This window comes from Saccostrea cucullata, unplaced genomic scaffold (assembly GCF_032062105.1).
Source record: "Saccostrea cucullata isolate Sc308-1 unplaced genomic scaffold, CSIRO_AGI_Scuc_v1 ctg1418, whole genome shotgun sequence".
NCBI classification, from domain to species: Eukaryota; Metazoa; Mollusca; class Bivalvia; order Ostreida; family Ostreidae; genus Saccostrea; species Saccostrea cuccullata.
The window spans coordinates 57183-72376 of NW_026923133.1; the positions used below are offsets into that span (position 1 = coordinate 57183).

The window sequence follows — 15194 nt, forward strand, 5'->3', positions numbered from 1 at the left end:
TTTAGAAGAGGTGTAAAAATCCATATATGGACATTAAAGGTATTGCACACGGGTCCTTCATTTAGTGGAACTCTTCAATTCCAGGAAAGAACCCAATAAAGTTCAAACTACATTGCGTATGAACTTAATTTATCATGGCGATTTGACTTCCGCAAAAAATGTAAAACGGGATTAGGAAATCAGTTTTTATTCTTCAACCCAGTTTGCCCCAGGATGCAAATAGAAATTCGAAAATCTTATTGCACATCTACAATACATTACACGTTTTATTTTTAATACTATTGAAGAGATAATTATACCTCTTCATGCGATCTTTTGTGAAAATTACTTATTTCAATTACCCCATCCTCGCAAAGCAAAGCCATATTTTAAATAATGAGTTGGCTTCAGTCAAAACTGTAAGAGAAGACTGAGTAACGAAGGTAAAGTGACAGACAGACGGACGGAATAGGTAAACAACATTATACACAAACATTCCCCTTAAAGTGAAGGTTAACTATTTTTTTCTTTAAAATATTTTTAAAAACTGGTTCTGATAACATTTTCCTGTTTATTAATAAAATAACAGTCTGGAGCTAAATATATATCAAAAGAAGGAAGCGGTATTAATTCATGACAGTTCAGGGGAAATAAATGCAATGATTATCAATATCAATAAACATTTAGAGAGAAATTCCACGTCAGTGATTATTGAACATGTTAATTTCTCTGGTGGTATTGTTCTTATCTGTCATGTATCCAGGAAAAGCAAAGTTCTGCAAGTAAGTACAATGTATGTTATATTTGAGATCAAAGTATGTTCACCTGAAGAATGATTAAATCCAAAAAGCGCTTGTGATAAACGGTGTATTTTTTTCTTTTATGATTATTTTTATTGTTTGACATCAACCTTTAATTACTTTTGCTTATTATATATATAATATACTTAGGTTTTTAATTTTAAATGTTTTCAGTGATACTCTAAAGAGATGTTGTGCAAATTACTTATTGGTGGATGGTGCGTGTCGGCGTACGTATTCTTTAACTTTTACAATATTTTGTAAAAATAAGGTGATTAATTTTTTCCATATTGTTTCACAATACAATTCTTAATATTTTTCAAAGCCTGCATTGGATCATGGGGGATAAACTGTACCATGCCCTGCAAAGAGAACTTCTACGGATATGGTTGTAGTTCAACATGTGTTTGTGGGGATGACCAGATCTGTCACAGTAAAGTAGGGTGCATCAATATATATGGTACGTATCTCAATTGCTATTTAATGTTTGATTTACAAAAAATATTTTTTATTAATCATGACATTTGTACTTGTACACCTTATGTTTACAAACATTTTTAGATTAATCTAACATCTGACCTATCAAGCATAAGTGTCACTTTGAACTTCAAACTGAAGTATAATATATATTATAAAGGGAAAAACAAAGTACAAAAGAGTATCACAATACTTCTTAGTTGCTTCAAAGTACGTGTTACAAATAGTGGTATATCCTATACATGTGACATTTTATTCTTTTGTAATGGAGTTAACATATTTATTCTGATTTATCGACATTTCTTTAATTTGTTATTTGAAAAATTGGTAGAATCATGGAATATGTATAATTTCGTCAAAGCGAATCCTCTCAGCAGAGAATTAATCGATTATTATCAGTATGATTGTAATACAATATCTATTTGCTATAACGGTTAGTCTTCAGGAGGAAATTTACTCTTTCTAGTGTTTCTATGAGCATGATAATGTACATGATGTATCACTTTGTTTACACCTCATTTGTTGGATTTTGGCGTCCTTTCTTTAAATGACACCTTAGACTTAAAAGTATTCATATAATTTTCATGTTTAAGTTGCAGATGCCTTTTGATTAATTTGCCAGTGTGCAAATTTGCTACATCCTAGCAGCCGGAGTGAAGAGGAAGCGTAGCTTTAACTGTTAATAGCCCAGAGAGCCTAGCAGAATTGTGCCGGATGCCATGAATGTTAATGACACAGGTTTGAACTGTTTACCAAATATTGACTCAGCGAGCGGTTCTATCTAACAAATTGCATAAGATCCGCACCGCCGATGGATAATGTCCTAAACCAGCCCGTCCACTAGTGTTTTCTAAATACATTTTGACTTTACCAACAACTTTCATGCTATCAGCCGGTATAAGATCCATATGTTTGCAAGCTAAACTGCTTGCAGTGTTGCTACAGGTGTGCCCCGAATCAGCCGGGTAATCAGGATATCCACTACCGTTGGTTCAAGAAGCATCCATACCAGCTAGAGCATTCAATTTGGTTTCGAATAAAACATTTACAGGCGAGTCAGCAAGTAAATAATATACGAAGATCCCTCCCTCCATAATATTTCAAATAAGTTCCCTATATGGCTAGTAAATATAGGATTAATTTATTTTTATAAATTAGTACAGACCCCATGCAAGGTCAGTACATTGAATGAAAGGATTTTCAATTTATGTCCCTGTTCGGAAATTAAGCATTGTCAGGCTAGAATACAATAATAATAATAATAATAATAATGATAATTAAAATGAATTATTTTAAATTGTTTCTAATAGACAGCATAATGAAAGACACTGTTTTGTTTTACTAGCTCATGTTGTACATTGTACGTTTCTGCGGTCTTTATCTTTAAATATTTATTTGCCTTAATTAACCCCATGTAAAATTTTTCTCAATCATTTATTTATATAAATGTGCTATTAATTTTCAGTCTTGTTTGACATATGTAGTTGAAAGATAATCGTTTTCTTTTGATGTTTAGGAAGGGCATTTTTGCACATGGTGGCAGTATTTCATTCTTGACATCTCTTCCCTGTCTGACGATAGCAATGTGATTAACTCATTCTTGTTATCAAATTTATGGTTAGATCCTAGGATTGCGTTCTTTGAATTTGCTATGCTTAGCTCTACCTAATTTCAGTGTGATAAATTAATGTCTTACGGATTCCCTATGCTCATGTAATTTTCTATCCTTGATTTTAATTGGCCGGTCAGTTTGAAAGTAGGCAGAGTTGTCAAAGAACCGATTTGTGAGTTTTGTAAGGAAGGCAATCTAGGAATATTACTGTGTTATACAGTTTTGTATTCTATCTACGAAATTTGTTCCAAATTAATTACTTGTGAAATTTAGATTTTTTGACTTACAATAAATTCTGAACTTTAGAACCAACTTTTCAATTGACACAATATACATGGTGAATTTAGTATAATCTAGGAATGTTACACTCTATTCAAAACGCTTAGGAACATAATGAATTAACTTTCATCATGTAAAACTTCTTTATACTTTTTGGAATAGAAGTAAGGTAGATTCCTCCATGAAAAGGGCATACTTTATGGAATTAATGGATACAACCTTTTGGGTCCGACAGTTCCAAGAGAAAGGGCCGTTATGCAAATATTTTGGGGTTGTTTATATTTGTTGAATTTCTGATACAAGTTTTTTTTAAAAAAAAAAAATTACAATTTGGAAGATACTCTTAAAACTGGTTTAAAATAAAAAAAAAAAAAATAAAATAAATAAATAAATACATAAAATAAACACTCGCATAGATATAAAGTTAAATAATTCAAGGTTGTAATAAGTAGAATTATATCTGACCGTGTGTCCTACTCATGAGCACTCTCCGCATGATTCTTCTTCAATCTTCATAATTATCTGAATATCAATTTATTATACCTGTTTTGTGGAACTAAAGTATGTACAGTAATTTAACTGTACCTTGATCTCAAATGGAGAGAGCTACAATATAGGTCCGAAGATCAAAAATTAGTCAATGTTAATTATTGTTTTGTTCCACTTAAAAAAAAAAATGAATAAAAAATAAATAAATATAAATGAATAAAAATAATCATAATAATAATCTAGCATTTAATTGCTGTGTTTGTTCTACCCCCATTAGTTCGATTCTAGAATGTAGTTTAATTGCGAGTCGGTGTTTAACTTCATTTCTGTTCTATTCATGATAAATAATTAGATACTGTAATGTAGTTTAAATACAGGTCAGTGATTTAACTGCTGTTTTGTTCTACTCGTGAAAATAAGTAAGATATTAGGATGTAATTTAAATGCAGGTCAGCGATTTAACTGCTGTTTTGTTATACTCACGATAAATAGTTTGATACTCACTAAGTGTGTAGTGTAAATACAGGTCAGTGATTTAACTGCTGTTTTGTTCTATTCATGATAAATAGTTAAATATTAGGATGTAGTTTAAATACAGGTCAGTGATTTAACTGCTGTTTTGTTCTACTCTTACAATTAAAAATACCGTAAGGAACATGTTCATTCCCACATTGACAGGTCAGTGAATAACTGCTTTTGGATATCTAAATACTCCTCGTCTGACTTTGCTTACTTGCTGGCTCAATAAACAATAGTTTTCGATATGTCATTTTCTCTGAAATTAGTTTTCTTCCATACTTACATGTATTACTCAATATTGTTATTTATTAACATTGCTCGGATATTTTATTAATACCGGTATTTCCTCCATTATTTTACATGTAACTACATTTTAGTGATAACTGGTAATGAAATAATTAATGAAAGGTAGATTTCTGTTTTTCATTTCATTACTTTAAGATGTTTGGAGAGGCCAGTGATTAACTGCCTTCATATAGATTTGATGTGTGCAAGCTCACCTTGGATGGCACGGATGTGATTTGCATGTCACATCTTACATGGATGTGACCTGCATATCACATCTTGTGGCCTATTTTATTTTGATGTGCCATCTATTTGCTAACTTTTTAATATGATGTTTTGATTGTCTTGTCTTACAGATACTTTTTTCTAGTCAGTTTTGGGGATCAGACATTATCATATTTTACGTAACTGATAAGCAAAGCTTGTGAATCTGATCCCCCTTCTTGTTTGTTAAATTGTTCACATTTATACCGTCATTTTAATAAATGACATTTTTCATCAACATCAAAGTGTTTTATTTGACTTTTACAAAATTAGCAAAAACAAGCTGCGGTGATCTTGCCTATAAGCATTAGAAGACATAAAACATCAATTATTAGAATAATAATTGTATTTATGTATTTAATGCGATAATTTGTTTGGAGGTTTTCGGAACATTTACGTTGGTAAATTGTGAAAATTCTCAGATCCACGCCTTGCCTAATTGTAATGGAATGTGTAAGGTCACGTGGTCAGCTCAGCGAGTCATTCGCACTCGCGCGCTCACCACCGCTAACATGAAGCACGTCTATTTTGAAGACCCACCTCCACCCCAACATTCCTATCCCTTAATATGATCATTAATGTGTCATGTAAAATTTATAATATATTATAGTTTTTACTCGATTGTTTTACGCTTTCATGTATTTGGTTTTGATTATGATCTTTTTGCAAACTTTTTCTTCTGAGGTTTTGATTGTGTCTTTGATGTACCATCTTTTTGCCAACTTTTTCTTGTAATGTTTGCCTATTTTATTTTGATGTGCCATCTATTTGCTAACTTTTTAATATGATGTTTTGACTGTCTTGTCTTACAGATACTTTTTTCTAGTCAGTTTTGGGGATCAGACATTATCATATTTTACGTAACTGATAAGCAAAGCTTGTGAATCTGATCCCCCTTCTTGTTTGTTAAATTGTTCACATTTATATCGTCATTTTAATAAATGACATTATTCATCTCTGTAAATGTGTTTTATTTGACTTGTACAAAATTTGCAAAAAACAAGCTGCGGTGATCTTGCCTATAAGCATTAGAAGACATAAATAAACATTATAATTATATGAACGTATTTGACACCTGCTTTATAGCTTCAATAGTCAGTTATTTATTAACTGCTAGAATTACAGTCCATACCTTTGACTCGGCAAAAACAAAAACAATCTACACGAATTGTAAGACTAAGGCAAAATTTGACAATCAATTACAGATATGATTTTTGTATTCATACGTATGAAACAGAATTTGTGTAAAATCTTATGCGTGAAAAGAATTAAGAAAACACTTGCTGTGGCCTTCAACTCGACATTTAGATATATCAACGATTTATTGTCAATTAACAATGGTAACATATGTCTCATATTTGGAAAATTCATTTGAAAACGACATTAAGGGTAATCTAGCAACCACGCTCTACGATAAACGTGATGACTTTAACTTTTCTATCGTCAACTTCCATTACTTATGCAGCAATATACCTTCCTCACCTGCATACGGAGTTTAAATATCTCAGTTGATTTAAAAGGCAAGAGCATGCTCTATGTATAAACAATTTCTAAAACGAGGTAAATTATTGATCAACAAGTTGATGAAACAAGAATATCTGGCCTCTTGTTTAAAGCCATCATTTCTAAGTTCTATGGTCGATACAATGACCTTGTCCTCAAATACAATTTATCATGAGTCAAATACTGACTGACATTTTTCATACTAATTGTTAGTCCATTATTTATACACTGAATTAACGACGGAATTTCTGTTATTTCCCGATCATGACAAGGAGCACACGGCGCTGTGACCGGTCGGCAGGGATGTTCACTGCGACCTGATCCCAAATCTGATGTTTTGTAGGTCATGTTAGCTCTGCTCCTATTTTGTATTGTTTTATGGACTTTTGATCTTGAATACTGTTCGTTATCATCATATAATTCATTCATGTGGATAGACAGACACAAGGTAAAATTGTCCATTAATGTCGTTCTGCTCAGCAGGCGACACAAAAATAGATCTGCTAATATCCGGATACAATAGGTTACCAATAAGCCAACTTTTTTTTCAATCAGAAACATTGTTAGGATCAACCTTAAAGCATTTGTATCATTTGTGTGTATTTAACAGGATGTTTAACAAAATATTTGCAAAAAATGTTCAATGACAAGGCAGGGAGCTATATACTAAGTAGTATATAGGTCCCTGGACAAGGTGGGTCAATTTATTTTGATTATTGCTATTACTGGAGAATAAGTTGACAACACAAAATATTCTAATGGGGACAAAGTTTAAGTTCAAGCACGTTTAAATGATTTTTTGAAAGGGAAGCTTTTATAATATTGTCAATTTTTTTTCTTTATTTTTCACTGCTACGTGCTTTATATATATCAAACATGTTGTTCAACCTATTCTTTGCAGTGTAGCGTTATATTCAAGTCCTTAGCATGTAGCTCATGCCCCAATGCATCCTTAAAAAAATAATGTAAATATGATTATCAGAGTTTCAAAATCTACATATTTCCCGTCGGAGTTTCTGTATGTAAGACAGAGAAATGTAAAAAGGAATATCAGGAATTAATGATAATTAACAGCATAATTATAACAGAGATACACCGTGGTACAACTGAGCTGAAGGGAATTATTTCCTGTTTATAAACAATATGTTTCTGGTTTTTTATACCATTAATTATAAGAAATGTTTAGTATTAAGTTATGCCTATCATCTTGTGATTTTCATGATCTTTTTTTAAAATATATGTAGATCTAGTTTCTTGCGAATTTTTGTGAAAAATTCCTCTTTGAATTTTTTTTCGTGTCCACTTATCCCCGAAAAATGTGCCATATGAATTTTTAGGAATTTTTGGTATTTTTAGCAATATTTTATTTTTCCTTTTGAAAATGTTTGTAACCACCGACAAAATGGAGTATTCATTAAGGTACTCCGATCCTCAGCCGGGAAGGATAACTCTTTAAATTATAATTTAAGGGGGCCGACTATAGTTTCCATTGCGCAATATTTCGCGCATCATAGTAAAATGAAGCGTATTTACTGTTTTCATGCAACTTTTTTCGCTTAATTATTAAAATTAAACAAAATTAAGAAATCATAGGTATAAAAATGTACTTACACTTTGATATAATTGATTTTTCAACCGATTTTGCAATTGATAGGTAGGTTGACGTCGTTGCAGTGTGTTTTTGACGTTATGATAATCTGTAGCTCTTAAAGAAAGGGGTGATAATAATATTATTAAAGAAAAAGTAATAAACATAGGCTCTTGAAATTTAAAACATAGAAATTTGAGAATATCTCCAATATGTTTATTATGTTTTCATGTGAATCCATTGTGTATGTCATATTTTGTAATACACTATAAAAATAGTAAAATTTGCTAATTTTTTGCATTTTGAGATGCCCTCTCTGGTAACAAGACGGTAGAATTTTGTGTTTCTTACATATATTGTATAATATAGTATTATTCATCAAATATTACAGTTTGAACAAAATTTCTATTGTAGTATTTGTATTATTTACTTTAAAGTGCTAAAAATTGGTATTTTCCTATATAATCCTATAGAAATGTACCTGTATTTTGAGACGGTCCCTCAAAAATATCTGGACGGTAGATTTCCCCCAAACTTTGCATGTACACTGAAGTTAATGTAAGTTATATATGGTATAAAAATGAAGAGTTTCGCTATTGTAGTTTTCACACAATAAAACTATAGTCGGCCCCCTTAATTTAATATTTTCCCGATCATGAAAAGAAATGCAAAGCTGGGGATCTGTCGAAAGGCTTACTCCTACGTGGTATCTGATTCCATTTCTACGTGTTCATGGGATCGTGTTTGCTCTGTTCCCCATTTGTATTGTTTCCGTGGATAATTCATCTTCATCGTTTTACAATATCTCCATATTCCATTTAGAAAATATACCACTGGCATCTGAAAATAACTCATGATTCCAATTTGATTCGATGCGCCAGAGCATGTCATACGTATGATAAATTTTTAATTCCAGACAAGATGTTACCTAATAAATTTATGATACAATGATATTAAGATTCGTGTATTTATTCTAAAATGCTAAAATGACATCATGAGGGTATCTGGTTCCATTTTTTTACAATATTTTTTATATGTAGTATTTTGAAGCTATACTAGTACTTATTTCATTTTTTAATATTTTTAATTTAGGTAGTCAAACAAATACCCATAAGAAGACGGGTGCAATTAAAGATTTATCCAGAATCACCATATCTGTGGTTTGTGTTGTTTTAACAGTGATTGTATTTGGGACACTACTGTACATAAAACAGAAATCGTAAGTCTTGTTGTTATACAATATTTGCATTTTATTTTAATATGAAATGGGATTTTCAAAAACATATGCATCGATGCATGTTTGAAAATTTTAATTCTACATTTCTAGGGGGCAGATTATGAAACCAGTTGAACCTTTCGCGACAGGTATTAAACCGTATAAACACAGCTTTCAGTGAGGGTTCAATTTTGACATTACTGGCGAGGGATTTGAACCGCTAAACTTAAATATCCGTATCAGTTGTTACAGTTTTCTTTCATGATACTATAAAATCGCCAAAATTACATCTCGCTAAAATTAATTACAATATTGAGGGTACTTATCACCAAATTTGCGCTTTGCTAAAACTTAAACTTACACGGTATGTCAACAAAGGTTTATCACAAAACCCTTCGTGTTATAAATTCAGTTGTTTACACGACTTTTAAAGGTAAAACGTCGATTTTTCCTTTTAAAATCAGCATCAAAATTTAGCGATAAGTACTTTTAACAATTCTGCGATGCCTTAAAAGTTATGAGTTATCTTTTATGTGGGGGGAATAAACGTCTAGCGATGTTTGATTTCAAAATTCTCAGTAAAAATGTCCAAATTGAATCCACTTAATTTTCTGCTTATATGGTATTTTTAAAATATATATGTTGTCTAAAAATGAAATGGCGTGTGCAAATAAATTGAGTAATGCTTTGAAAAAAATAACTATTTATTGCTTGCATATTTTTATTTTTCATGAATTCCTGCTTATGAAAAGGAGTACACAATGGGTGTGATCGGTTGGAATGGGATGCTTACTCCTCCATGGCATCTGATCCCACCTTTGATGGTATAGTGGTCCTGTTTGCTCTGCTCCTGATTTCTATTGTTTAACGGACATTTTAACTGGAATACTGCTCCTTATCTTTATATATTTCATTCACATTATTCAACGTATTGCCTTGTTTTATATTTTGTTTGCGTTCTTTACCAAATATGTTCTGTACAACTAAAATTCTATTTTAGAAAATAAAGGCTCAACACAAAATGAACAAGAAGATCTCACCTACAGCGACATAAGAGAAGCGTTCCTGGCTGATGATCCAATTTCGGAATATCGGTATTGTTCTCCACTTCCGCACGCACATTCTGAAATATCTGGGAGATATGAAAATGAAAGGGAAGAGAAGTTTACTTACCCAAGTTCTTCAGCGAAATATGAAAATGAAAGAGGAGATGAGTTTACTTACTCGAAGTCTTTAGATGTAAATGAACATAGCGGATGTAGTGAAAGTTCTGGGGTCTATAATTGTCTGCAGTTTGAAAAGAAGTCTTATTCTACTAAACAATCAGCTGCGGCTCAGAACATTTACTTCTCGATGAGGCCAAATTTCAGATAATGTTTGGGTGTCCTCTCCCGACTCGGGGTAAAATAATTGGGTTGGTTGGGGAAATCTTTCTTCTAGAAAATTTTGATGCATTTGTTGAAAGTTTCAAGGGAATAAAAAAACGACTCATATATTATAGTTTGAGTAAAAAGTCCCTTGTAGTATTTGTATAATTTTCTTTAAAGTGAGAAAGTGAGCACTTTACTATATAATCTTATAGTAAATGTACCTGTATTTTGAGACGGTCCCTTAAAAATACCTGGACGGTAGATTTTCCCCAAACCTGGCATATACACTGAGATCAATGTATTTTATCTATGGTATATAAATAAAGAGTTTCTCTATTGTAATTTTACTCAATAAAACCCCAGTCGGTTCCCTTAAAAAATCTTATTGATAATGTAGTATGAGTAAATTCATTCTAAAATAAGCAGAACCGTCGCTGAGCAAGAATTAGGAAGTCATAATTTTGAATACATAAGTGCGTATAAATATGAAAAATATTCAAGAAATTGAGGAAAAAATGGGTTTTATCTATCTCAGTTGATTCGATACGCAAGAGCATCTTCTACGTATGAACAATTTCTAAAGCGAAATAAATTATTGACAAACAAGTTGATGAAACAAGAATACCAGCAGTCTCGTTTAAAGTCATGATTTCGAAAGTTCTATGGTCGATACAATGACCTTGTCAAAAAATACAATTTATTATTGAGTCTAATGCTGACGTTTCTCATACTAAGTTAGTCAATTATCCATACACTAAATTCACGCCAGATTTCCGATCATGACAAGAAGCACACGGCGGATGTGACCAGTCAGCAGGGGATGCTCACTCCTCCATGGCACTTGATCGTCTATCTGATATTTTGGAGGTCCGTGTTCGCTTTGCTCCTATTTTGTATTGTTTTATGGACTTTTGATCTTGAATACTGTTCGTTATCTCCATATGTTTCATTTCTTTTGTCAAATTATATATTCCAGACACACTGTACCTGCTTTACGATAAATGCAGAATGTTGTGGGAAAAACATCTCTACAATAGACAAGATACATAAATACCAAATGAACGCATATAGTCATTGTGAGCATACAAAACATAAAAAGGCATAACCAGGAATAAAAATTTTTATGAATAGAATTATTGTATACATGGATCCACATACTTTTGTGCTTCGTGCATTTAAACTGGAGATGGGGGCGACAGGAAAGAGATGAGTAGATCTTAACATTCACATTGAAGAAAGACAATTCTTAAATCAGAATGTAGAAACTTCAATAATTTAGGGTTATTGAACTTATATTGGTGAATATTGACACGCGCTGGCCGTACAGATACATGAGCTTGCAAGTGCATTTTTACAGCCAAAGAGTGCCAATATTCAACAATATAAGTTCACAAACTCCTTTATTATCTAGCTTAAACATATCCATATGATTTATATATATATTTTTAATTTATTAACTCGAATTTAAAAGAATTTTATAGTATCGGTATTTAAATAATGTCTCTAAATCTTTTATGTCGCAAAATTCCAATGACCCTGCCAAGCATTATTTGTTGATAAAGAGGCTAATACGTACTAGCTTATTTATTGATAATTTCATTTTTTATGAAAATGAGAACAACTTTCAATTTCAAACGTCAACGAAAACAATTAAAACCAGGAGCAGAGCCAATACGGACCTCTAACAAAGAGAGGTAGGATCAGGTGCCATGGAAGAATCAGCATCCTTTGCCGATCTGCCAAACCCAGCGTGCGTTCCTTGTTGTGACAGAGAATAATGTCAGTCAGAATTTAACTCATTGGTATATTATATTTGTTAACAAGGTAGTCCTATCGACAAAAGAAATTATAAAATGATAAATTAACGTGACTGTTGATATTCTTGTTTCATCAACTTGTTCGTCAATACCTTACCTCGCTTTAGAAATTGTTCATAGGTAAAGCATGCAATTGTACATCGAATCAACTAACATGAACCACGTATATGAAAGTGATTAGAGTATATTGCTGCATAAGTAACGGACATTGACGTTTAAAAAGTTAAAGGTGCATGTACACATGGATAACAAGATTGCCACCTTTCCTAAGTATTAAGAATAAAAGTAAAATTTGTGACAGTGCAAGGATGTGTCAATCAAACCCATCCAAAATTTGAAGTTTCAATAACTTTAAGATTAAATAAAGTTTTTAATATATTTTTGTGTGAAATGCTATTTAAATATATAAGTCGTGATATTATACAGAAAATATTAACTTCAAATCTGTGTCCACCCACCTTTAAAGTCATCAAGTTTTATTTGAAACTTTGTTATCAAGTAACCATTTATGTCTTCTACTAGTAAAATATCTAAATATGAAACAGAAGTGTCAGACTCTTATTTTTCATTTCAAGCTCAATGGTATGGTACAACAAGTCGACACATTAACGGAAATTGCTATTGCAAATTGACATTACGTCGTTGTTATATCTAAATTTCTAGTTGAAGGCTATAGCAAGTATTTTTGCTTCTCATTTGTAAAAATAATAACCGGGGGGGGGGGGGGGGGGGGGCAATGGGTACCAATGGGAATTCAAAGAGAATGTTGGCAGACTCCCAAAAAAATAATTTATTATGCATCTTAAACCAATTCATCTACTTCTGTGCTTTATGTTAGCTTAAGCAGTAGTTCACTTGTCCATTAAAAGCTTGGTTTTACAGAAATTTGGTTGTCCTTGAGAATTTTCAATCATATTGAAAAGCACTTATTGCTGATGAAAGACTACAAAAATAGTACATGTATAACGCACATATAGCCGTTGTGCAGCGAGGGCTATAACTACCAGACACGTAGTACCTTAGTTTATGCGGTCTATCCGAATGACTGGTTTCCAGATATGGCCGTAGGAGTTGAACCTACACCGTAAATCCAGAGAGCTTTAATCACTGCGCCACAGAAGTGAATTATAACATTTTCAGTACTAGTATGCCTTTCAGTTTGTATGGTCGCCTGCGTAGAGCAGTGGTTAGAGTGTCTGCTTTAGAGTCGCGAAGTAAGGAGTTGATCCTTATGTCGTGGGTTCGAATCCCAGTGTGGGACGTGGAGACCGATTCTTCAGATGAGACCGTATAAACCGAGGTCCCGTGTCGCAGTAGCTACTGGCACGAAAAAAGATCCCTCCCTGCTCAATGGCCCTGGGTCCCAAATATAGGACAAAATTTGCAGCTCTTCACCGGCAAGTGATGTATAATATTCTCGAGATGGACGTTAAACAATATACAATAAACCAAAACAATCAATTTGTAAGCTCAAAAAGTATAATTATGAAAAAAACATAAAAGTTTCCTTTTAGGTCAAATAAACCACATATCAAATTTAATTCACTAACACATTTTCCCTTTTTGGACTGACACTTTTCCTCTTTTGTAGGAAAGAGTTGTCTCAAATCTTGTACGATACCTTCAAAATACACTATACTTTTTTCAATTCCGGTATAAATAAATCGTTATTTAGATCTTTTCCTGGAAAGGTATGTAAGTACTAGACTCTAAATACATTCTCTTTTATAGTTGATTAGCAGGTGAAGGTCACAATAACTCTAATATATAGAAATATATGTAGAAAAATTGTACATATTTTATATGATCACTGTGAGTTATGTTCAACTTTTACACATAAAATAAAACTGATATTTCACATTTTGATTATTAAAGTTCAAAATTGAAAATCTAAACTTTTTTATATTTCAAAATATGAATTCCACTTTTTTAAAGAAAACCATTTTTATCTTTTTCATAAAAGTATGATTTGAAAACATATTTCAAAATATGGATAATCTAATGTAAAAGAAGGGGATGTTTGTAGAAAAATTCAAGATCAAAAGTCCATAAATCTTTCAAAAGTATGATGAAACATACGGAGAGAACGAAAAGTATTCCAGATCAAAAGTCCATAAAACGATACAAAATAGGAGCAGAGCAAACACGGACCTCCAAAACATCAGAGGTTGGATCAGGTGCCGTGGCGAAGTGCCGACCAGTCACACCCGCCATGTTCTCCTTGTCATGATCGGAAATAACAGAAAAACTGTCGTCAATTCAGTGTATAAATAATGGACTAACAACTAGTATGGAAAACGTCAGTTAGCTTTTGACGCAATGATAAACTGTATTTGCTGACAAGGTCATTGTATCGATCATAGAACTTAGGAAATGATTATTTTAAATGAGACTGCTGATATTCTTGTTTCATTAACTTTTTTGTCAATAATTTACCTCGTTTTAGAAATTGTTCTTACGTAAGGCATGTTCTTGTGTATTGAATCAACTGAGAAATATAGCTTCCTATGCAAGTGATACAGCAATATTGCTGCATAAGAAAGGGAAATTGACGATAGAAAATTTAAAGTCATCACATTTATCATAATGTTTAGTTTTTAGATTACCATTAATGTCTTTTGCAAGTAAACTATCCAAATTTGATGTCAACTTCAGAATACGTGTGTGTACAATCCGAAATATTTTTAACAAAATAATTTTGCAAATGACCAATGACAAGGTAAATAAATTAACGAGTTCCATTTTTAATGAAAAAGCAGCAGTCAATGATATAAAAAAAAGCCTGGACTTTAAGTCATCGTGGCGATTTGACTTCCGCAAAAAATGTAAAAAAAAAAAAAAATAGGAAAGCAGTTTTTATTCTTCGCCCCAATTTGCCCCCAGGATACAACAGAAATTCGAAAATCTTATTGCACATCTAAAAAACCTTACACATTATATTTTTAATAATATTGAAGAGATATACCTCTCCATGCGATCTTTTGTGAAAATTACTT

The 15194-nt window shown here is 32.2% G+C and overlaps 1 protein-coding gene across 1 annotated transcript; it reads left to right on the plus strand.

Moving 5' to 3' along the window:
• Positions 1–634: 634 nt before the first annotated feature.
• On the plus strand, positions 635–12352 carry LOC134263247 (uncharacterized). The gene is made up of 7 exons (XM_062745562.1): positions 635–761; positions 954–1009; positions 1105–1239; positions 8888–9014; positions 9123–9160; positions 9764–9835; positions 10012–12352. The coding sequence occupies exons 1-7, from the start codon at positions 697–699 to the stop codon at positions 10383–10385; spliced, it is 867 nt and encodes a 288-aa protein (XP_062601546.1). The 5' UTR covers positions 635–696; the 3' UTR covers positions 10386–12352.
• Positions 12353–15194: the final 2842 nt, after the last annotated feature.

Bases quoted from the DNA above. Each gene is read 5' to 3' on its own strand.
- LOC134263247 (XM_062745562.1), top strand. From the start codon at position 697: ATGTTAATTTCTCTGGTGGTATTGTTCTTATCTGTCATGTATCCAGGA. The intron at 1,010-1,104 runs GTACGTATTCTT...TATTTTTCAAAG, and splicing joins GGTGGATGGTGCGTGTCGGC to CCTGCATTGGATCATGGGGG. The intron at 9,161-9,763 runs GTATTAAACCGT...GCTTATGAAAAG, and splicing joins AGTTGAACCTTTCGCGACAG to GAGTACACAATGGGTGTGAT.